Source organism: Perca fluviatilis, chromosome 23 (genome assembly GCF_010015445.1).
Source record: "Perca fluviatilis chromosome 23, GENO_Pfluv_1.0, whole genome shotgun sequence".
NCBI lineage: Eukaryota > Metazoa > Chordata > Actinopteri > Perciformes > Percidae > Perca > Perca fluviatilis.
In genome coordinates, this window is record NC_053134.1 from 13,955,893 (window position 1) to 13,980,018 (window position 24,126).

Genomic DNA, 24,126 nt, shown 5'->3' on the forward strand with positions numbered 1-24,126 from the left:
CTATCTTCGACATACTATACTATGGCTTTTTTATCCCTTTTTTTGACGTACTATACTATGTCTGTCTTCGACATATTTTACTATGGCTTTTTTATCTCTTTTTTTCGACATTCTATACTGGCTTTTTTATAACCTTTTTTCAACATACTATATTATGGCTTTCTTATCACTTTTTTCAACATACTATACTATGACTTTTTTGACATACTATGCTATGGCTTTTTTATCCCTTTTTTTGACATTCTATACTGGCTTTTTTATAATTTTTTTCGACATACTGTATTATGGCTTTTATATCACTTTTTCGACATACTATACTATGGCTTTTTTTCACATTTTTTCGACATACTATTGCTTTTTTATCACTTTTTGCGACATACTATACTGGCTTTTTTATCACTATTTTCGACATACTTATACTATGGCTTTTTTATAATTTTTTTCAATATACTGTACATACTATACTATGACTTTTTTCAACATATTTCTCTGACTTTTTTTATCACTTTCTTTGACATATACTATGGCGTTTTTAACTTTTTTCGACATACCATACTATGGCTTTTTTATCACTTTTTTCGACATTCTGTATTATGGCTTTTTTAGACATACTATACAATAGCGTTTTTATTTCTTTTCTCTTTTCGTATGTTGAAAAAAGTGATGCAGTATAGTAAATTTAAATAAACTCTTGTTATGTTCATGTAATTTGACATGTCTTATAGTGGGATATTTATAATACTGAAAGACAACAAAAGAATCAGTGAGTCAATATAATTTTTTTTATTTTTCTTATAAAAAGGTAGACCTTGTAGACAGACCAGTTCACAAAAAAGTTTAATATTCAGACTCTTTGAAACAGAAACACATGGAGTCTTTTACCTAGATTAATTTCCATACATACATTTCAAACTTATTTGTTCCTTTAAAACACAGTAAAACGTGCATCTCCTTTCCCACAAGCGTGAGAAACAACCTTTACAAATGAATTATGAAAGAACAAAAAGCACACAATAATACAACTTAAAGTATTTCCAAAGGGAAACAAATATATTTTAAAGCATAGTACTGCAAATACATTCTTTTTTCCAGCAGAGACAAAACTCAAATAAGCACTTTGGTCTTCCTCCTCAAATACACTGAAGCTGATTATGCTAGCATTTTTATGAATGAAAGTCCGATAGCTGAGGCAACATTTTAATCACATTTAAGATATTTTCTGTGGGTATGATAACTGCATGTACCATGTGGGATTTACTACAGCGAGTGATGTGAATTGTCGATCCAATATTCTTAAATTCAGAGCTAGCATTCGCTTGAACAGCAAATGCATACTGTGTCAAGCAGCTGAGGTACAAATCAATTTCTCTGGACATTGAAACAAGATGTTACTTCTACCTTTCTATTTTATATCTGTTTTTAAAGTGCATTTTCTTTATTCGTGTTTAACTGGAGTGTTTAGGAACCTGTGACGGACTGACTTTACTTGTCATGCGCATGAATCTACCGTCTAATTAGCTCTGAGAGTTTGATATCAAATTCTGTACAAAATCCACAGAATTTCTAAACTGGTGACATGATGGAACAGTTTAATCTTGGCTGACACAAACTGACCAATCAGACAGTCGAAAACATTTTTTTTCCCCAAGAGCTAAACTCTTCATGCTGCTATGATATATGCAGGTGTTCAACCAAACTGCAACTAAGCTACAATACTAAAATAATTCCTCATTTTTGTCAGAGGAGCTCCAAAAAGCTAGATTGAATTTTTTTGTAGTACTATATCATTACTTATTTTAGAATAGAACAATACATTGTGTCCAAAATCACCCTCTCATTCACTATTTTCTATAGATTATACACCCAATAGTTTCATCTATAGCAAATGGTAAATTCATATTTCTATATAGAGCAAACATTTCAGACAGTTTCAGTTAGACACAAATCTGTGTAAACTCAAACAAAATCAACAAATCAGGAACTGAAACAAGAAAACACCTGACTCAGATCTTATACAAAAAGGAAGTGATCGTATGTTTACCAATTTAGGAAGTAGTTTTGCATGCAGGGAATAAGCCAATGTCCTAATATTTGCACTTAACCAAAGTCGTACACACTCAGCTAGCAGTCATTTTAACCATGTTTCTACCTACAGTACGCGTATTACTGGAAATACTGTCAAATGATATTGGTCATGAAATCAAAACTCTGTGAAGGGGTCTTTTTAAAACTTAAGAGTTGTCTGTCAATGTCACCTATTATGTTTTTTTCATTAACTGGATGATTGTTTCTTTGCAGTGCCAATGTCGTCTGGCTTTTCACCTCTCCCCAGTGAGAACAAAACCTAGCAACAATTTTATCAGGTAAGTCAGCAAATTAAAAGCTTTACCTGCAGAACTCGTGATTCATTAACAGATACATGTAATTTTCTTCTTAAGGGTCAACACCTGGGAGCTGGTAAGAATAGGGAATAGAGGTCAAATGCCGGAAATTGTAGTTGACCATTGTCTGCATGAAGCAGCAAAATATGAGATAATAAAGTATCCTTGTAAATATAGTTTTATGAGGATATACTCTGGTTGAAGCATCTAACAATGTCTTTAATCAATTCAAATGTAACCATTAGGTTGCAATTAATTTAGAAACTCGTCTTGACTAACATGTATTTTTGTAACAGACTTTTAAGGTTGTAACAGAGTTCGAAATTGTGTTTTAAAATATAATCAACATATAAATAGTTTAACAATAAAATGATGGTTGTCCCATCGGCAGCTCAATACTTTTACCTTCAAGTATGTGAGCTGAAATTAAAACTGAACTGTTGCAAATGCAGCTGAGAACCTAAACCATCATGTTAAACAAACATAGTTAATAATAATAATACTTATACTTTTTGTAGACATTGTTCTGTGTCGTTAAACAAAACTACAATTCAAATAAACCCTAAGTAAAAACACTGAGTGGGTAAATAAATAGTTTTTGAATTGCACAAAGTGGTAACGTTGAAGGTGAAAGCACTCCGATATGTCGAATGTCTTTCATTAAATCAGTTAGACGAGCATTCAGGGTCAACGCCGTTTCTCCGTTCACTGTCACGATTTAATCTTCCACAGCTGTGAACAGGAAGAAAGAAACAGGATTAATACACGTTTTAACAGTAAACAAGTTTGATGTTCTGCAGTAATAAGGAAAGTCTCCAGTTATGGTTTTAGGTTAAATGCCAGTTCTTTTCCAGCAGAAACATTCTGAAATACCATAAAGTAAAAAAAATATAGTCCATTACAAGTATGAGAAGATCTACCTGTACAATTCTACCAAAGAATAGGCGTGTTCCCGACTAAGAATTGACATTGTCAAGTCCTGCCTATCGTTGACTGATTGGAACTGTCTGCAAACTTGGCATCTGTTGTGGACTCAGAGAAGGGTTATAGAAAAGTCTATATTGTAACACAGCTTAATAAAGATCAAACTTTCTGGCTCTCTGTTCCCTCAAAGGTCAGCAGTGTGAAGACAGCTTATTGGTCAACAGCGTGAATTTGAGAGTCAAAGTTCAACATTAGTGAACTTCTATGCCTGTGAGCTAATCTTGTCTAGCAATGTAATCTTGTGTAGTGATGTAAATGTATTTTGCTGCAACATTGTTTTAAAACGCCAAATTTGAGAAAGAAAATTAATTAATTTCATTGTAAATACACATGTTGAGTTCAACTTAGGTGAGTTCTTCACAGTGCTGACCTCTAAGGAGAGAAGAAGCTGTGTTGCATGACTTAATTTTACATAACCCTCCTTTGTTGCAGTATAAACAAAGGTGGCACAAAAGTTGGTCTTCAGTCAGCTGTAAGACAGAAGTGATGAAACAAATATCTTTTTAGGCGGGAGCACAAGTAGTCACTGCATCACTAAACTCCCATTACCACTTTTTGGTCTGGAATGACTTTAACTAGCCTCTCAACCTAATGAGGACTTGTAAAACAGCAAAAATACCATAAACTACACACACGCATGCTTACCTTCAGGTTAAATCCTAATAGGTCAGATATGACTCCCGACACAGCGGACAGGATGACCACCTGGGTAATGTTGTAGAGCAGAGGGTTCATAGTCAAACCATACAACCTGAAAGGAGTGTCCAACTCCTGGAGAGAGAAAGAAAGAGAGGGATAAACCGTAGTTAAAATTATAAGGCATATTTAAAGACTGTTGGTACAGGTATTAGAACAAAAAGAGAGCTCCACCTCAACTAAATGTGGGACTGTAAGGAATCCTGATGATTAGTTTTAAAGGAGTTGTGAAAACAGACGGTACCTTGAGTAGTTTGGTAGCCAGTTTTAAGACGTTGTTCACCAGTGTCAGCTCCTCCTTCTTGTTAGGCTTCTTCTCCATCTTCAGATACAAGTTGATCTGTGAAACACATAGATCAGTGTCAGTGTTTGAAGACATGTCTGCAGTGTGGTTATGCATGCATTTTCTGTGTGTACCTGTTCAGTGAGCAGTATGGAGGTGTTGCTGTACTTCTTGCTGGTCTCAGAGCCCAGCGTGACGAACCTGAGCAGGAACAGAGACAGACTGGAGCACCAGATCACCAGCTCCCAGTTATAGTGACACTCCAGGAACGTTTCATGGATGTGGAGCAACTGGAGGAAGAGATGCAAGTACATTATTTGGTCTGTAACGGTTAGTCGTCTTGGCTTTCTTATTAACTTAAAGCCCAAACGGTATGTGTAGAACAGAGATCTTCAACAGGGGGTGCTAAGAGTCACTGCGGGGCAAATTATTGTTAATTAAGTTTTTTTTTTTTTTTAAATGTCTTAACATGAATCCAACATATTATTAGCAAATATAAATCCGCACTGATGATAGGCTTACTGGCCTATAGGTAGTCACTAGATCCATCCAAAGAGACAGTTAATCCTAGGGATTCACTGTGCCACATGTATGTTTGACATTAATAGATGATTTATAAAATCATACCAACAATTATTATTTTAATAGCTTAGTATTATCTATAAAGGCTTTAGGCAGCACTACACATTATTAAATTATACAGTTTAATATACAACTTAATTTTATACAAGGGGGGGTCCCCTGCTCTGTCTTTCTTTCAGTTAAGGGGTCCTTGGTTCATCAAGAATTGAAGACCCCTGGTGTAGAATTAAAGAATATCTGATTTTGGCGCCTACCAGTGGTAGTATAATAAAAAATAAAAGACACTGTGGCAGACAATGCACTAAGATGAATGGGCTGAAAGCAACAGACTGCACTAGTTTTCACTGGAGGTTGCCAAAATAATTGACTTATTTGCTTTAATTTGAAAATCTATTCAAACCTGAGGTAAAGTAATGACAATACAGTACAAACACCCAAATCTAGACTACGTCCTCACTAAAAGCTGGATCTATATTTGACATTTGCCTCATTTAAATTACTGAATAGAGAGACTATTGCCACACTTTACGTGTTTTTGTTTGTAGTCGCACAATGTTATAAGGTACTCCTAAACTAACTGGTTTGATGTGGACATACTAAGACATTAAAGCCAGAATGTTTTGATGATTTGACCCACTCAGAAATTACCTGGGCACAGCAGATGAAGACGACAGACAGAGTGAGCAGGAAGGCAGACGACACGATCACATCCACTGAACGCTGAGGACCCCGTCTCTACAAATGCAACAGTACACAATTTCACTACAGTGAATATTCCCAACTCCCAAATTAATAGATTTTTAAATTTAAATGTTGAAAAAACAGTTAACATGAATGGATGCACATTGACTCAATTTGTTATTACAATAAATTGCATAATTTCAAGAGACTGACAGTCAAGAGAACTGTTGTCACAGAGACAGTACATTTTTAAAAAGGGCGTGAATATCATCAGTGAAGTACCTTGAGGTAGGAGCGTAGTGAGAGCCACATCTTGATGTTCTGAACCTTTTTCAGTCTAAAATGGGGGACTTCAGACTTCCTGGCTCTGCGGGCTGAAGTCAGATGACCAAACAGCTTGGCAAATAGTAGCCTCTGCAAATATGAACATTAATAAGTTTAATCAGTTAGGAGTCACCAAAGTACCAAGTACTGCAGATAGGGCTGGGTACCCAATTATACTTTTTAGTCACCGACCGAATTGCCTCTAAAGTATCAAGTATCGAAAAATGCCTCATCATTCAATACCAGGAGTAAATATCATCAGCGTCAGGGAGCCAATAAGCACGCAGCATGCTTCTACCAAGATCTAATGTCTGTGATTGGCTCATGTAGTAGCAGTTGAAAAATAAAAAGATTTGTGCCGTAATGTTGTAATTTCTTTTTGTTTAAAATAATTGGTATCGAAAAAAAGTATTTTTAGGAACAGGTACCAAAGATACCCAGCCCTAACTGCAGAGGTTCAGACTGTTAAGTATCCAACTAAGCTTCATACCTAAGTTAAAAAACAACATGTGCAGCTTCACCATTAAGAGCAATTATTCATCATTTATTTGTCTCACCTGTTTGTAGGTCCTCTCTGCGACACTGAGCAGGAAGAAAAAGAGCCATATAAGGCAGACGCGCACCAGGAAGCTAAGTGTTACCATGGTGATGACCAAGGCGTCTGATCCAGACCCGCCTCCCAGCGCCACAGACAGCATCTCATTGGCTGAGAGTGTGGTCAGCTGATCAAAGTCACGGTACTGAGCCAGCCTGCAGGAGATGGAGAAAGACTGGCGTAAGTAAAACATCCCTCTACTGACAGTTTGTAATATGTAGTAAGTAAAACTCTCTGGCATACTTTCTTATTGAATATTTTTTAAATATTTCTCCAGGTACATTTTTTCCTATGTTATTTAACTCTTTTTAGAGGTTTGTTGTTTATAAATACATCTGTAAGGTTTCCCATTAGTCATCAGCATAGTGGAGACTATTCTTCCTGGGGTCCAACACAAGACAACCATAAACTAACTAAAGCAGCATACATATTTATATCAAAGCAATGAAAACATCCTGAATTTCATAAAACAAAAAAGGCACAGTAGCATGTTTTTCATGTTATAAAAAAAGAAAGAAGACAACAAAAGGAATAACATGTGTCTTGAATACCCCAAACTTAATAATGAGAGGACATATGTTATGCAAGCAGTACCTGTATGCAAAAGGCGTGAGGCCGAGAGTCACTGAAACAAGGTTGCCAAAGACCTGGTAACCAATACCAGGTGTGTAGAGATTAACCTGTGTAGGGAGGGAGAGAAATGGAACAGGAGTATTTTTTTTTTAAATCCTGTTTTTTTGCAGACAGGGGTAGGTAAAACATTAAATATGTATTCCTGTGGGGACCACGCACTCTGTTCATGATCATGCCGCTGATCTCCAGGACGGACATGTCTGCCTTCTTACACTCGTTTCCCTCCCACACTATGGCGCTCACTCTCTCTAAACCAGGGTTGGAGCTGTGCATCCAGGGAGCATGACCCTGAGGGAAAGATGTACACACAACAACATTATTGACCGGTCTATTTACTGCAACCACTTTGCTCTGTAGTACCATTAATATGGGACTTTGGAGAAACACAGTAAGCAATCAAATGTCTTGGTGATTTGCATGTCAGAAGACGTCTGGGTTGAAACCGGGCTAAATTTGGTTGAAAAATTTACTTATTTTGATTCCTATCTATATTTAGAACTGCAAATCATCAAACTTTAATTGTGAGGTTCACTATCTAGCCCCATGTCTTATGTTTACAGACCTGATGGAAAGGGTCATCTCTGTATTCCTTTTTAGCAGGGGGGCAGACGGGTGCCCCTCCTCCTTCTCCCTCTGGAAAGGAGGAGTCACAGTATTAATTTAAATACAGGGACAGCACATCAAAACTATAAAAGTATTTAAACAAACCAGTCACAAATGCTTCTTTTAGCTGTTCTGTGCTAATCTAGTCTTCCTACCGGTCTCTGAGGTGCAGGATGATCTGCACTCTGCACAGTGAAGGAAGTCTTCCCACATCAGGTCCTCGGTCTCAGACTCGTGTCGAGTGCTCTCCGAGTCATGAGTCCTCAGACTGGAACATCTGGAGCTGCAGCTGGTGCCGGACTTGGGCACGTCCTGACAGACAAAAGGGTGGATTGTTATTTTGAGGAAAAATATGGAACAATATTTATGTCCTGTTTGCATTGTTCTGACATAAATAGATTAAACTGCAATTTACTTGTGATGGCTGGGTTCAGTAATAAACTAGTCAAACAAAGGTTTATGACCTATTTATTGAAAAAACATTAACAGATCATTTTAACCATTTACATATTAAACAAATTAGACTAGAATATACATACAGATGAAGTGTAGCCTTTAATGTGCTTTGTCAATCAAATAAATCAGTTTTATAATTCAGCCAGATCTCAAATGTTATAGGCCTATATTAACAACTTGACCATAAAACTATACTATGAGCCATACAGACAGTTATATGTTAACACTCTCTCCTCCTATCTCCTGTTAAATCATTTAAGACTAAGGCCATCTAAAGTTCATTCTTGTTCATTATAGACAATTGATCATTCTTGTGTTTTGGGGATCCGAAACACGCCGTTTGTACTAAACATGTCTGTGTTGTAGTCATTAAGATCTTATCTGAACAGATTTCTGTAATTCAAACAACTCTGAATTGTAGTTTAAAATGTTTACAGCCAACTTGTCTGGTTTTATTTGGGCTCGACGCCATAAATACAGTTCATGGATACGGGCACGGAGAACTGAACACTCAGTTATAAAGATAAGCTCGAGCGGAGACTGCCGCGGAGAGGGTGAATAACCAGACTCTGATAAATGACGTTCAGGGAGCTTTCACAGCGGTGTGGCCGAGGCGTTTCTACGGTTAATCAGTACATCCGGAAAGCCACAACCTCACAAGCTGCCACTACTGACGTGAAGCCTCTGAGCCCAAAGTGAATGTTTACGCTGTGTCATGCACGCGCAACTTCACGAGGGGGAGGGGCTGGATGCAGCTGGTCTGGGTGCGCTGTAGAAAAAACATTGTTGAATGGGGGGAAAACATGTAATATGGATTTTCTCTACCTGGGCGGGGCGCTCACGTAGAACCTATGTATAGGAAACACTGAACTGCTCTGAGAAGTCAACGTGTTGCCTTTTGTGTGTGTTTACCTCCGCTGCGTAGTGTTTCTTGTAGTGGTGTGTATTCTTGCGGTTTCTGAGCGTACAGTCGCTGTTCATTCTTTCAACTCCCCTGCGGAGTGCGCTGTAGGATGCTTCAGGGTCCTCCTCACTGGATGCCTCATCTGATGCTGGCTCCTAAAAGACACAAGACACATGTCAGACAAATCCTGGACAGACAGACATTTTATGGGTCTGTTGTCAAACAGTACTTGCGTCTCTGGTTTTTACCTTATTGGCGCTTGCCAACGTCAGTCCCGGGCTGCGGGGTGCGTGAGTGTGTACGGACTGGACGTGAGAGTTCCAGCACACCTCGTCAGCCCTGTTTAGCGACTCACATCGCTGCTCATGGAGCTGAAGCCCCTCCTCGCTGCTCCGATTGGTCACGCGGCCGTCCAGCGACACGTAGCCGTTGTCTGTCTCTGTCGACTTGTCGATGGACAGTTTGGACTTCTTAGATCTAAAAGGAGGAAGCAGAGGAAGGGAAGGAACCAGAGAAAGGGAAGGGGGACAGGTAGAAGAAAAAGTGAGGAGATAGCAATAGAAAAAGATAGACAAGTATAAAACACAGCAGGGCAGTGAGTTTACCGGTTATGAAGCAGAGTCTCAGAAGCAGACATGCAGTAAGATAAATCACCCTAACAGGTTGCAAGACTGTGGAACATTGATGAACACCAATATTGGAGAGAAAGTGTTGCACAAAACGTGGAGAAATGCTGCTGTACTAACCATTCAAGTAAAATGCTGAAGAAGTTAATATATGAATGGATCATTCAGGGATAAAAGTACTGACAAAGTATTGTAACTATAGCATCTTACATGTAAAACCAAGGGTAATCTAAGCTGAACCTCTAAATAAAGTTAACAAGGCAAACCAGTGAGTTTATCAGGATTAATGAATGTATCACTGACAAAAATGAAAGATTCAGCGTGTAAGATTTAGTGGCATCTAGCGGTAAGGTTGCAGATTGCAACCAACGGAAACTTCTCCAGTGTGCCAAGTGTGTAGAAGAACTATGGTGGCCGAAAGGAAAACGCAAATGGAAACATGTTTGATTTGTTGTTCTGGGCTACTTTAGAAACAGAACCCCCTCCGTATGTAAACATAAAGGACTTTAACTGACAGAGGTGGAAGCGTTGCCCCGAGTGCTGAAGTGTGGCCGATAAACGATGAAGAAACCAAATCAAGTTCATTCAATTCAATCAAGGCATTTAGTGCTCAGAAACATTCCACACTATTGCAGTCTGCTGAAAGCTATGGCTGAAAGCTGCTCAAAGTAGAAGCTTGGGGAGGAAGCATCTGTCTGAGACAGTTTAAAATTCCAATCATAGACATTTAATTGTTTTAAATAGGGTAAAATTTTAGCTTGAGAAACATTTTAGAATTGTTGATTTATGGTAGATTTTTTTCCAGCAAAGAACCACACCCCGTGCTTCGTCTTGAACATCGCTTGGTCAGCAAGTCATGCACATCAAAATCAGCTGCAAAGTCCCTCCGTTCCTCACTGAAAACAGCGGTGCCAAAGACCAAAGATTGCTTTCGTTGCTACATTTAGGTGGCTCAGGAATTAAGTTGAACAGCCAATAATATCAACATCAAATGTGACATTTAGTCAACCTATTAGAAATTGGAGACATTTTCTGGGAAGATAAAAGTTAGGAGGGGAAGTGATGTTGCAGCCGAGGCTGGGATTCAGTTCTTGACTTGGTATTTTATTTTCAAAAATAGTGATTTTAAAAGGTTCAGAGGGTAACTTTTATAAAAAAATAACTGTCATATTTGCTTAAACTATTGCTGTCACTAAATCCTGACAGCAGCACATTAGACAGCTTGTCTGTGAAAAATCATGTTCCTCTGCCTCCCACGCAACCAAAGATAAACAACCAATCAGAGCCGAGGAGTCTCTAAGGCAGTGTCCATGGCTGCTCGTGAACTGCAGTCAAACGAACAACTAGGCTGCACTGATCAAGTACGAATCAAAATTAGGTTCTGTTCTGATTATTTAAGTGGTTTTAGGGAATGTACTGGTACAGTAACAAGTCAGGAAAATACATTAAAACTACTATTTAAAGCTTCAAACTGGAAATAAATACTGGCTTTAAAAAAAAAAAAAAAAAAAGCTCATGATCATGCCAAAGTCGAAAGAATGACTTCCCAACTCGGGAAATGAGACCATCCATAGAGCTCGTGAATGTAGTGTTTGACACTGCGGCTCTGATTGGTGGTTTTCCTTATGCCATTAGAGCCCAGATGATCGGATTAATCAGGATATAGTGAGCAAATATGACAAAAAATGTATTTATTAAAGTTACCAACTGTTTAAGCGTAACCAGTAAGATTATTTACTGGTTGGACACAAACGTTGTGTAATCTTACAAGACAAAATTTCAGATTTGGAATTTGCCGATTTCACTTTGAAGAAATACATTATTTTAACTAAAATTAAAACTGAAATTTGGTGGACTGAACCCCAGTCATGTCTTTGTACATCATCTCGTTTTTAGGAAGATGGGAAATTAAAATACACACCCAGCTTTACAGATATCATGCCAGAAATCTTGGAAGAGAGCGCCCAGGCTGTATGTGGTGCTGGCTGAGTGGGAGTGTGGCGCCCCCTCGTGTGTGTTATCGGTAGTGCTAGACCCGTCGCCTTCCCTATGCACCTCCATCTGAGATGCCTTCCTCAACTTCCTTCAGTTTGGAAAGAATAGAGGGTGGAGACAGACTTAGAGAGGGAAATTTGAAACCACAGCAGTGTGTCCACCAGGAACCTGGCTGCATGTTCTCATCGTAATGTATTTAGGTGTTAGCAGTAATTTTAACAAAGAGCAAAGCACTGGTAGCCTAAACTCAGGTACCCGCTAGACACAAAGGATGATACAGTTAAAAAGCCAAATTTGACTTAAATCCTCTTTTAGGTTATTATTCTGTACAAGTACATGTTTTCATTTAAATCTAAACTTGTAGCTTTCTAATATGAAGAGAAAATTGAATCCGTAGACATTAGCTATCTAATCTTTTAGTTATCTCAGATCGATTTCCTGTATCCATGAAAGACAAATAAAGTGCTTTCAAAACCGGTAAAAGGGACAAAACAAAGAAAAAATGTCCCAGATAAAATGCAATTAGGATTTAGTTCAATGTCTACTTTTGCAGGATATTAACGTAAAAGTTATATTTCGCATAATTGCTCCTCAAATATTTGATAAAGGGCATAGACGAGAGGTGAAGGACAGGCTTTCAAGTTACAGGCCAGGATAAACACGGTGTTAATAAAAGCTTTCATCTATCACTTCTAAAAAAAAAAATAATATTTGCTGGTTTTGAATTATGAGATTGTATGCATTTTCTGCCCTAGAGACTGATTATAGACTTGGATGAGAAGAGAAAGAGAGAAATGTAGAGAGGAACAGAATTTGTGTAAATATAATTGTACCCTTTTCATGATTTTTCCTCTTTCCTTAATAAAAGAGACCCATGTTTGATTCAGTTAAGGAGCAAACTCCATTACCTCGCTCCCCCCAAACCCTTTCCAAAACTGTGGCATGGTCCAATTTTCTTCCGAAGAGTCTGAAAATTGTCTTAAGTCATTGTGAACCAGAAACAGCAGCTTTAAACCGACAGAGAGAAAACTACAAAACAGCATGTCTAAAAACTACAAAACCACACCAAGTAAAGCAAGCTATTTTCTACTTTCACACCCAATGAATCCCATTTGTCTTTAACCAGTGACATTAGATTTATCATGGAGAGACTTCAAGGCTTTAAGATAAACACGCCTCATTTAGGAACTCATCAATTTAAATGACTTGTCTAATTTGCTGGTCCATATCTTCAATGTAATCTAGATGGACTACAAAAGTTATTTTTTTCAAGTGACAGTCTTTATTCATGCCCAGAAAAGATTATTTAAAAGGAACATAACTGTCAAAATTACACACATTGAGAAAAATTTAAATTATACTAAATGAAGTCACGAAGCTGAGAAGAGTCTGGTGGGCGTTGATATTGACAGAAACTTGTGCAAAACTCTCCATGATAAAGATGCTTCTATTCAGTTAGATTTTTTTTGTGAAAGAAGCTGACTGAGAAGTTGTCAGAAAGCAAACTGGGGACACAAAAACAATCCAGCATCAAAAGAACTATTAAGTCATTTGTTTCCATAAATTTCTTCCTCCCCTCTTTCTATCTCATGCTTGTTATCTTAATTTTTCCCTGTAGAACCAGTGGGACTTTCTGGGTGTGGTGTCCTCTAATATTTTCATGTTTTTGGTTAATCTATTTCTCATTCCAACAACTTCCCTCCTTTCTACCCTGCCTCTCCTTTCCTCTCTCCAGCTCCGTATAATTTCCCCTTTACTTTCTGCACTGCTGTCCCTGGACAGGTTTCCACTGATTCTGCTTATTTTCGTTCCCCCACGGTTACCTGCGTCTTTTCCCCCCGCTGCTGGAGGCAGGTTTTGGGGTCCTGGTGGAGACGATCTGACAGTGGACGGTGCCCAGCAGCAACATGAGCCAGATGGCTCCAAACACCTCGGTGGTCGGTATCCCATGAGGCTGGGGGATGGTCACATACAGGACTGCTGCTGCCACTGCAGGGGAGAGACAAGCGAGCATGCATGGACAAATGGCATTCACCAAATTATTCTTCTGCCCTCTGGTGGTCAAAAATCTGTGGTATTAAATCAAATACAGGGTTTGTGAGTGTTTTTATGCGATATACGGGGGAAGTGAGCAGGAAGGGCGGAGGGTTTAAGAGCGAGATGAAGAATAAAATCGGTTTCTCGTCAGGGCTGAAAAGGGCATCGTGACGTAGGTGGTGGAAAACACTGTTGAGTGGTCTTGGAAGTGTTTGTGCAGCTCTGTAGGAGTAACCCGGGAGTACTCCATGCTTTCAAGATATTTTTCTACACTGCATGCACATTTTTAGATTAGATCCAAGTAGCAGCTGTTGAACATCTGGTGAACTTGGTTTTTGTTAGAAGATTTAAACATCCACTGAGGAAGGATCAATTCAGATACCAGACCAATCAGTAAATGTTTACGCTGCTGCAACTCGCCTCTTAAATCTACTGAACCTCATTAAACACTATTGAAACAAAGAATTATTCACACACACACCTTGCAGCAAATAGAGAACCAGCAGTAAGAGGAAAATGGTTCTCGAGGTGACCTGGATCCACCATCGATAAAAGAATGGGAAGAAGACAACTCTGACAATGCCTTTCCGGGTCAGTGACGTCCAGGGACTCTCTGGTTTGGCCTTAGCAAATGCCGAACCTGCGGAGGAAGAGAATAAATACACACACTTAGTTTAACGAGGAGAACCAATTACTCGACAGCTAGCACTTGACACTAATAGAATATAGCAGCAGTCGCAAATAAAAGGCTTTTAAACCAAATAATACTAACAGAAAATGTTTCAGGAGTAATGTGACCTGGAATTGGGGAGAATTTAACGACACTGGCAGCCAAGGTGACATAGTTTACTGCCGTTAGCAAGCGTGTAGTTGGGACAATGTTAACACCGCAGTGACTTAACCCTTGTGTTGTCTTCCCGTCGACAACTTTTTGTTTTTCTGGGTCAAAATTTTAAATTTAAACTTTTTTCCAACATTTGGGTCTTCTTTTTCGAAATTTTGGTCTTTTTCGAAACCTGGTTATTTACTTTACTTATGAAGAGCGTTGTATGGAACCATCCACGTTATCTTTTTTGACAATTTGGTTGAAAGAAACCCAAATTTCTGATATAGAAACTTTGTGAAAATGGGTTAAATTTGACCCGAGGACAAGAGGAGGGTTAAAAACAAACACTCCAGTCCTGCCTACTTGTAGCAGATGACCAATCATAGCAGGCTGGCTTAGAGTTGCATAAGACCTAGCCGAGAGTAGAAAAGAAATGTTGAAACCAGAGTGTTCAGAATAGTTGAAAATCTGAACGTTTTAGCTCACAGGGATTTGTCTAAAATACGCTTACCTCATTATTTGGCCACGTTTCACATGAAAATCCAACATTATAACATTGTAGATATGACAGAAAACACAGAAAAGCATAATATGTGACCTTTAATACATCCTGTAGTCACATTAGAGCAGTGTGTTTATCTTTTAATCTTTTGCTTCTTACTTCTCTTCCTCCTAGAGCTACAAATAATTGATTAGTTGTCAACTATTAAATTAATCTGCAACTATTTTGATAATTGGTTTGAGTAATTGTTTTATGAAAAAAGAAGGTAAACATTGTCTGATTCCAGCTTCTTCAATGTGAATATGTTTTAGTTTCTTCACTCCTGTATGACAGTAAAGTGAATATCTTGAGTTGCGGTTAAAACTAGTCATGTTACGTTCTGTGCCGAGGCTTCAACGCGTGTGTTGAGAAATCCCGGAAGTTATCCGTGAAGCGGGCATCGAGGCTTGTATCGTTTTAGACAAATGCCGTCATTGATGACATCCCAAGCCTCGCTGCCGTCCATACCGCGTGACTGGTTTAGGAAGTGGTTCGGATCTACACGGTTTTATTATACATCCGTGATCTACACGAGCACATTCACTGCCCTCTGCCCAGTTAAACCATTGCCACTTTCCAGTTTTAGAATACTAATATTGCCACTCCTGCGTTTATTATATTATGACCAAGAGGATTGATTTAGACACGTTTGAAAGCCACTTTCCTCTCAAGGAAGTCTAAGTCTTCACTGGTGCAAAATACAGTCAACCCCCCCCCCCCCTCTGATACAACGTATCACACATTTCGTAGATCATGTGTAATATAGCTGTCTGTTTTACACTCTTTGACCAACAGGTGGTACTGTGAGCAAATGAAGCATCGAGAAATGATCCCTTTTGCGAACCAATTTTCTGGAAAGCTTCATGTCGCCATCACTAGTTAAAACTAGACATTTGAGGACGTCATCTTGGGCTTTGCAAAACACTGATCAACATTTTTCACCATTTACTGAAATTTTATAGACCAAACCACTAACCGATTAATCAAGAAATAATAAGTAGTTAGCTGCAGGCCTACTTCCTCTCCTATCCTTTTTTTTTTTTTTTTAATCTCTGCAGATCTTGTTCTACTTCCTCCCTCCCCCCTCTTTGTGTTCATTGACTCTCTTCCTGCTTTTCTTTCTTGATTATCCATTCAGTACAATGGAGGATACATTTGACTGATTTGATGAATAATTGAAAATATGAGACAGAAGTGACTAGATGAGAACGCAGATGGAGAGATGAAGACAGAAAGCAAGTAAGGATAAACAGTGACCGGAGGTTGGCACGGCGATGCTGGCATCTCAGGTTCATGTGTTTTATGAGGACACATTGTTGTGCGTCTTTTAGCTTTAGCAGAAAGCCTGTCCGGTATCTACTCTAATTAGCTTGATGGAAAGGAAGCACACACACACACACACACACACACACACACAAAAAAAACACAAACACACACGCACACACACACACACTTTTCTCACCTCTAACCAAGTCTACGTCTATAAGGTCTGGTTTGACATGTCCTGTCTTCTTTGGCTTGTTCCTAAAGCCCTGCAGGGGGAGACAGAGAGACACAGAGTCAATGCCAAACAAAGAAAACAGAAAGAGAAATTAAATAATATACACATAAAACACACACACACACACACACACACACACACACACACACAGGAAGTCAACTACAGGAGGCTTCTCATGCACTTAATGCCTTCATGAACACAACATTGAGGAGGCACACCGTGCATTCAGGCTCACACAGCTACTGGCTCTATTCTTCATTTCACTGCAAGGGCATCTACTAGATTTAACTAAGCCCGATGTGAAAAACGTGTCTCTTTTTTTTTTTTTGGTTTTTGTTTGAAGAAAAAGAAGAGGAAAGAAAAAAAAAAAACTTAAAATTTTTTTGTCACAGGTGTCTTTTATCCCAGTGAGGTTGGTGGGGGGTGGGGTTTTTTTTTTGTTTGGGGAAGGAAGGGAGGGGGGGGGAAACCCCTATTTTTTTTTTTGGGTGTTTTTCCGGGTGGGGTTGTGATTTGTGCAGTTTATGACCCTGGGAATTACGCTCCCCTGTGGCACGGCAACTTCCTGTGCCAACCAGTCACTTATTCCTAGAATACACTTAAATATGTTACTTATTTACTGTATACACTTATTGACTTGCTCTTTTCTTCCTCTTATTTTACCTTGAATGTGACTGTGAGCAACTGCAACTAAATAATTCCCAACAATGTCCAAGTTACAATGGTGAGCTGCCTGACAATAGTTTGGTTTTAATGAGGTTTCTTATCAATGGCTCTCAGTAAACTGACACGACCACAGTACTGTATGTAACGCACGCACACATCTTTTTGGTATCAACACCCAAAGTCAGGGATTGTATCAGCACTAGTATCAAAAAGTGCTTTTAGCGCAACTTGAAGGTTTCATTATCTGTGTACAAGAGAAAAAAGAGAATTTCTTTCACATTTTTTAAATACTGTACATTTTAAGGATGGGAGTCACTATTCACAAGACTGAAATAACACACAAAGCGGTCCACTTGAACCTGACTGGCTCATGCTAATATTTGCATACAGGTCAATCTAGTTGTGTTATCAGTGAATGGTCCGATACGGAAGCTTGATGGAGCTCCTTATCTTTATATAGCACAACCAATGGGCTAATACGCTGTGTGTGTGTGGTTTCACTTGATGTTTCCGCTCCACCGGTGTGTGTGTGACTCAATAGACTGTTTGCTGCTCTTCACTTGGCTGACAGAGCATAGTGTGTGTGTGTGTGTGTTGTGTGTGTTTTTGTGTGTGTGTGTGTGTGTGTGTGTGTGTGTGTGTGTGTGTGTGAATGCGTGAATGCAGGGCTAAAAGATGCCGATCAATAGCTTCCTCTTGGCAGTAGATTTACTGCAGCAGTAAAGTCCTTAACAAATATCTTGCCTGGCCACATCTCTTATTTCTGTGCCATTTGTTGTGCCTTTATCTTTATAAACTAGATCTCCTCCAGTTACAAGTTATGATGTCACCGCATTGACTGATTGGTCCATGTATCAATGAGTCGTTTAAGGAGAAAAGTGTTTAAAAACAGCTACCATTTGCTCTTTACATTCCTTAAAAGGCTGCTTAATGATAGATTACTTTTCATTCATGCTTAGTCCTCTGGTACACTATTTGCTACACACCTAAAATGGTACATATTTTAAATGCATTTTAACAATGGTAATTTAAACCAAAAACCCAGCAGAATGTATTATAGTTTCCGGTTTGTACCTGGAGGTGGCGATTGGTTTTCCTCTGCAGTGCTTTACACTTGGAAAACTGCAGAATTGATCATGTAAGTGCTGGAGTTTGAATTCTTTTGGCAGAGCAGAATTGAATGCTTTAGCCAAAAGGTGAAATATAATATATGTAATGTAATATTTTTTGTCTCGTTTGTTTTTGCTAAGTCAGAAACCCGAAGTTAAAAGGAAACACTTTTTAGACTATCTATTTCAGTTCTACTTTGCTCTTCGGTCTTTAAACCATTCTGTTATTAGACATCAATTATTCTTTTGCAAACTGACATTGTACATTGTTTGTGATCATTAATTTAAAATTAAGAATCTAGAGAGCATGATAAATCATAAATAGTCAATATTAAGAGAAGTAATTCCTGCCAAATCTGACTGCTAAGCCGACCGACTTCGAACCGGGGACTCGCCGCTCAGAGCATTTGCGCCCTAACAACTCTGCTACCGGGCCTTAGGACTTCTAACAGACAGCTTAGTTCGTCTAGATTCATGAGAAGAATTGGTTATCTAATTTTTTTACGAGGCTATAAACGGTACAATTCACACTTTACAGGGGTGCGGAGGTGACACATCTTGTATCTTTACCATGCTTAGATAAACTCTGAACTGTCTGCTGCTACAAACCCTGAGAAACTAAGTAGTTGACAGACGAAGAACCAAGGTCGCAGCGTAGTGCTCGTGTGTGTGAACTTTGAGCTCATTCATAAGAGTGTGTCTCACACCTCTGTTTACAGGACAGAGGTACAGTAGGCAGATAAAATATAGATGTACACACAATTTGTATATCTCCTGTCTCCATTATTATCGCAAAACAAATAAACTGAATGTAAGTCTGCCCTAAAAACACCGTTAGAAACCTTTATCATGTCCTCGAACCCCCCTTTGGGAACGTTGAATAAGAAAATCTGTTATCAAATCTGATAAGGGATGGATTAAAAGGTCAAAAGGTGAAATGTCCCAGCAGACAGGTGAAGAGGCTCCGATTTCCACAGTCCCACCGTGAGGGAGTCAAGCCATGCACACACACTAAATTGTCCCACAACCCACGAAGTGAAGCAGTGCTGTAGTTACGGTCATTGCACACACACACACACACACACACACACACACACACACACACACACACACACACACACACACACACACACACACACACACACACACACACACACACAGTATATGTGCGTTTTCTGATTCTGCAGCTGCATCGATTTTGAGTCCGACAAAGTTACAGAAGTGCAATGCTAAATCGATGGAGTCCTCTTAAGAAACTGGTGGCTTTGAAAGAAAACAAACTTCTAACACTGACCAATTCATGTCAAACAGATACAGTCAGTCACTTGTTTTTTTGGTATCTATGACAATAACACCACTCTGCAGTATCTCCACTTCCTACTACGTCCCTGTTTGTGGTTTAACCTGTTTAAATAACAGTTTGGAATATCATAGATTGCACAACAAGAAGGATGCAGTGACAGCAAGTGAGCATTTATCACTATCAAGTTATAACAATAAAATGTATAACAACTATACAATTTGAGGTGAGGTGAGGGGCCAGACGAAGAATGGTTCAAAAACCCTATGACACAACGAGGTAGAGATAGAGAGACCCTGCCCGGAGGAAGCCCGGGGCCCCCGTCTGGAGCCAGGCCCAGATGGAGGGCTCGTCAGCGAGCGTCTGGTGGCCGGGTTTGCCACGGAGCCCGGCCGGGTACAGCCCGAAAAAGCTACGTGGCACCTATTTCTCCACCACCTGTGGGAGGAACCTCTGGGGTCGGGTGCGCTGCCACACGGGGGGCAGTGAAGGTCAGGGGCCTCAACGGACCAGACCCGGGCGGCAGACGCTGGCTCTGGGGACGTGGAATGTCACCTCTCTGTGGGGGAAGGAGCCGGAACTGGTGCGGGAGGTGGAGCGCTACCGGTTAGATCTGGTGGGGCTTACCTCTATGCACAGTCTCGGTTCTGGAACCATACTCCTGAATAGGGGTTGGACTCTTTTCTTCTCCGGAGTTGCCCAGGGTGTGAGGCGCCGGGCGGGTGTGGGGATACTCACAAGCCCCCGGCTGAGCGCCGCTATGTTGGAGTTTACCCGGTGGACGAGAGGGTCGCCTCCCTACGCCTGCAGGTTGTGGGGGGGGAAAACTGACTGTTGTTTGTGCATATGCACCAAACAACAGTCAAGGTTTTTTGGAGACCTTGAGTGCAAGTCCTGCATGGGGTTCCAGTGGGAGACTCCATAGTTCTGCTGGGGGACTTCAACGCGCACGTGGGCGATGGAGATACATGGAGAATGTGATTGGGAGGAACAGCCTCCCTGATCTAAACCAGAGTGGTTGTTTGTTGTTGGACTTCTGTGCTAGTCGTGGATTGTCTATAACGAACACCATGTTCGAACACAAGTGTACTTGGTACCAGAGCACCCTAGGCCAAAAGGTCAATGATCGATTTTATAATCGTTTCATCTGATCCGAGGCCGTATGTTTTGGACACTCTGGTGAAGAGAGGGGCGGAGCTGTCAACCGATCACCATCTGGTGGTGAGTTGGGTCAGGGGGTGGGGGAAGACTCTGGACAGACCTGGTAAGCCCAAACGGGTAGGGCAGGTAAATTGGGAACATCTGGAGGAGGCCCCTGTCCGACAGACTTTCAACTCACACCTCTGGTGCAGCTTTTCGTGCATCCCTGTGGAGACTGGGGGCATTGAACCTGAGTGGACAATGTTCAAAGTTTCCATTGCTGAAGCTGCGGCAAGGAGCTGTGGTCTTAGGTGCCTCAAGGGGCGGTCACCCACGAACACCGTGGTGGACACCGGTGGTCAGGGAAGCCGTCCGACTGAAGGAGTCTTTCCGGGATATGTTATCCCAGAGGACTCCGGAGGCAGTTGCAGGGTACCGAAGGGCCTGAAGGGCTGCAACCTCTGCCGTGAAAGAGGCAAAGCAGCGGGTGTGGGAGAAGTTTGGAGAAGACATGGAGAAGGACTTTCGGTCGGCACCAAGGTGCTTCTGGAAAACCGTTCGCCACCTCAGGAGGGGGAAGCGGGGACCATCCAAGCTGTGTACAGTAAGGATGGGACGCTGTTGACCTCAACTGAGGAGGTAATAGGGCGGTGGAAGGAGCACTTTGAGGAACTCCTGAATCCGACTAATACGCCCTCTATGTTAGAGGCAGAGCTGGAGGATGATGGGGGATTGTTGTCAACTTCCCAGGCGGAAGTCACTGATGTAGTCAAACAACTCCACAGTGGCAAAGCCCCGGGGATTGATGAGATCCATCCAGAAATGCTCAAGGCTATGGGTGTGGAGGGGCTCACTTGGTTGACATGCCTCTTCAACATTGCGTGGATGTCTGGGACAGTGCCAAAGGAGTGGCAGACCGGGGTGGTGGTTCCCCTTTTCAAAAAGGGGGACCAGAGGGTGTGTGCCAATTACAGGGGCATCACACTTCTCAGCCTCCCTGGTAAAGTCTACTCCAAGGGGCTGGAAAGGAGGGTTCGGCCGATAGTCGAACCTCAGATTGAAGAGGAACAATGTGGATTCCGTCCTGGTTGTGGAACAATGGACCAGATCTTCACTCTCGCAAGGATCCTGGAGGGAGCCTGGGAGTATGCCCATCCGGTCTACGTGTGTTTCGTGGATTTGGAGAAGGCGTATGACCGGGTCCCCCGGGAGATACAGTGGGAGGTGCTGCGGGATTATGGGGTGAGGCGGTCTCTTCTCAGGGCCATCCAATCTCTGTACGACCAAAGTGAGAGCTGTGTCCGGATTCTCGGCAGTAAGTCGGACGCGTTTCAGATGAGGGTTGGCCTCCGTCAGGGCTGCGCTTTGTCACCAATCCTGTTTGTAATATTTATGGACAGGATATCAAGGCGTAGTCGGGGTGGGGAGGGATTGCAGTTCGGTGGGCTGGGGACCTCATCGCTGCTCTTTGCAGATGATGTGGTCCTGATGGCATCATCGGCCTGTGACCTTCAGCACTCACTGGATCGGTTCGCCACAGAGTGTGAAGCGGCTGGGATGAGGATCAGCACCTCTAAATCTGAGGCCATGGTTCTCAGCAGGAAACCGATGGAGTGCCTACTCCAGTTAGGGAATGAGTCCTTACCCCAAGTGAAGGAGTTCAAATACCTTGGTGTCTCGTTCGCGAGTGAGGGGACAATGGAGCGGGAGATTGGTCAGAGAATCGGCGCAGCGGGTGCGGTATTACATTCAATTTATCGCACCGTTGTGATGAAAAGAGAGCTGAGCCAAAAGGCAAAGCTCTCGATCTACCGGTCAGTTTTCATTCCTACCCTCACCTATGGTCATGAAGGCTGGGTCATGACCGAAAGAACGAGATCCAGGGTACAAGCGGCCGAAATGGGTTTCCTCAGGAGGGTGGCTGGCGTCTCCCTTAGAGATAGGGTGAGAAGCTCAGTCATCCGTGAGGAGCTCGAGTGAGGCCGCTGCTCGCTGCGTTAAAAGGAGCCAGTTGAGGTGGTTCGGGCATCTGGTAAGGATGCCCCCTGGGCGCCTCCCTAGGGAGGTGTTCCAGGCACGTCCAGCTGGGAGGAGGCCTCGGGGAAGACCCAGGACTAGGTGGAGGGATTATATCTCCAACCTGGCCTGGGAACGCCTCGGGATCCCCCAGTCAGAGCTGGTTAATGTGGCTCGGGAAAGGGTAGTTTGGGGTCCCCTCCTGGAGCTGCTCCCCCCGCGACCCGACACCGGATAAGCGGATAAAGATGGATGGATGGATGGATATACAATTTTATTTTCATTCTCTTTCTATATCTTTTCATTTCTATGAATCTTAACTCTTTTGGTAGATTTGTATCTACATTACTTATCCTATTCTTTTCCACGTCTTTTTTTGGCATTGTATATGTAGTGTTGCTATATGCTGACAAACAGGAATGACTAGAAATTTGTGCTGTGAACTAGAGGCTGGGAATGTACTTCCCTACCCAAACTTGTTACGTCTATTACCGGAGGAACACACAGCGCTGACGGGTCACAGAAATGCAGCAATATAATCCTGAAAAAAACAAAACTGCTTTGTCTTTCGTCAAATCTTTGAGCTGACCTTCAAAAAGGTCTGCGTCACTTTAAGAGTCATTGTTGTTTCACTTTCAACCTAAAAACTTTCAGTGAAGAGTTAAAGACAGCCACAGTTTTGGCGCTAATCTAAGCTGTGTTCACACCACAAGCAACTATGGAGGCTGCAGCTGCTCAGTTCCCTCATTTGTCTGGCTGCAGTTAAACTTTAAGGAAACAACTTCCTCCTGCAGCCGATCACAAAGCAGTGTTGCTACAGTGTGAACACAGAGTGGGGTTAATAAACACACCAGGAGTTTGACATGGCAACTGAAATGAGTGATCAAACCAACCAATCACAGTCTAACAGTCTACAGCTTGGGTGAGCAGACGTGCACTGTGGGACAACAATAGGGACGTCCTCCCCGCTGTATACTCACCAGAGAAATAAACTGTAGAGAGGAGGAAAAGACGGATGGAAGAAGAAGGGATGGAGATGGAGATAAAAAGAAGAGAGATGGGCAGGTGACACCCAGCCAGGAGGGCAGAGAGAGGTAAGAGTTAAAAGAAAACACTGGAAAAGAACCGGCAGCATGGTGAGAGACAGCGTAAACAGAAGAAAAGGGAGGAAGATTGAGGAGTGAAAGTCAAAGAGAGGACAAAAAAAAAAAAAAAGACTTTGGGAACCAAAAGAAATAGAGGATGAG

The 24,126-nt window shown here is 41.3% G+C and overlaps 1 protein-coding gene across 3 annotated transcripts in view; it reads right to left on the reverse strand.

Moving 5' to 3' along the window:
- Nucleotides 1-767: 767 nt before the first annotated feature.
- LOC120553476 (protein PHTF2-like) overlaps nt 768-24,126 on the reverse strand; it is a 45,325-nt gene continuing 21,966 nt past the window's right edge. Inside the window, exons 4-21 of one of the 3 annotated variants that reach the window (XM_039791919.1) lie at nt 23,860-23,871; nt 16,610-16,679; nt 14,262-14,420; nt 13,567-13,732; nt 11,670-11,831; nt 9,371-9,599; nt 9,131-9,277; nt 7,918-8,074; nt 7,722-7,792; nt 7,319-7,447; nt 7,121-7,206; nt 6,489-6,681; nt 5,890-6,021; nt 5,575-5,661; nt 4,479-4,634; nt 4,306-4,401; nt 4,011-4,136; nt 768-3,113 (exon numbers count right to left, since the gene is read on the reverse strand). In XM_039791919.1, the coding sequence (XP_039647853.1) occupies nt 3,093-3,113; nt 4,011-4,136; nt 4,306-4,401; nt 4,479-4,634; nt 5,575-5,661; nt 5,890-6,021; nt 6,489-6,681; nt 7,121-7,206; nt 7,319-7,447; nt 7,722-7,792; nt 7,918-8,074; nt 9,131-9,277; nt 9,371-9,599; nt 11,670-11,831; nt 13,567-13,732; nt 14,262-14,420; nt 16,610-16,679; nt 23,860-23,871 (2,199 nt within the window). In that variant the 3' untranslated portion in view covers nt 768-3,092. The remainder of the gene's footprint in view (nt 3,114-4,010; nt 4,137-4,305; nt 4,402-4,478; nt 4,635-5,574; nt 5,662-5,889; nt 6,022-6,488; nt 6,682-7,120; nt 7,207-7,318; nt 7,448-7,721; nt 7,793-7,917; nt 8,075-9,130; nt 9,278-9,370; nt 9,600-11,669; nt 11,832-13,566; nt 13,733-14,261; nt 14,421-16,609; nt 16,680-23,859; nt 23,872-24,126) is intronic. The other 2 variants (XM_039791920.1, XM_039791922.1) reach the window with 2 other exon arrangements.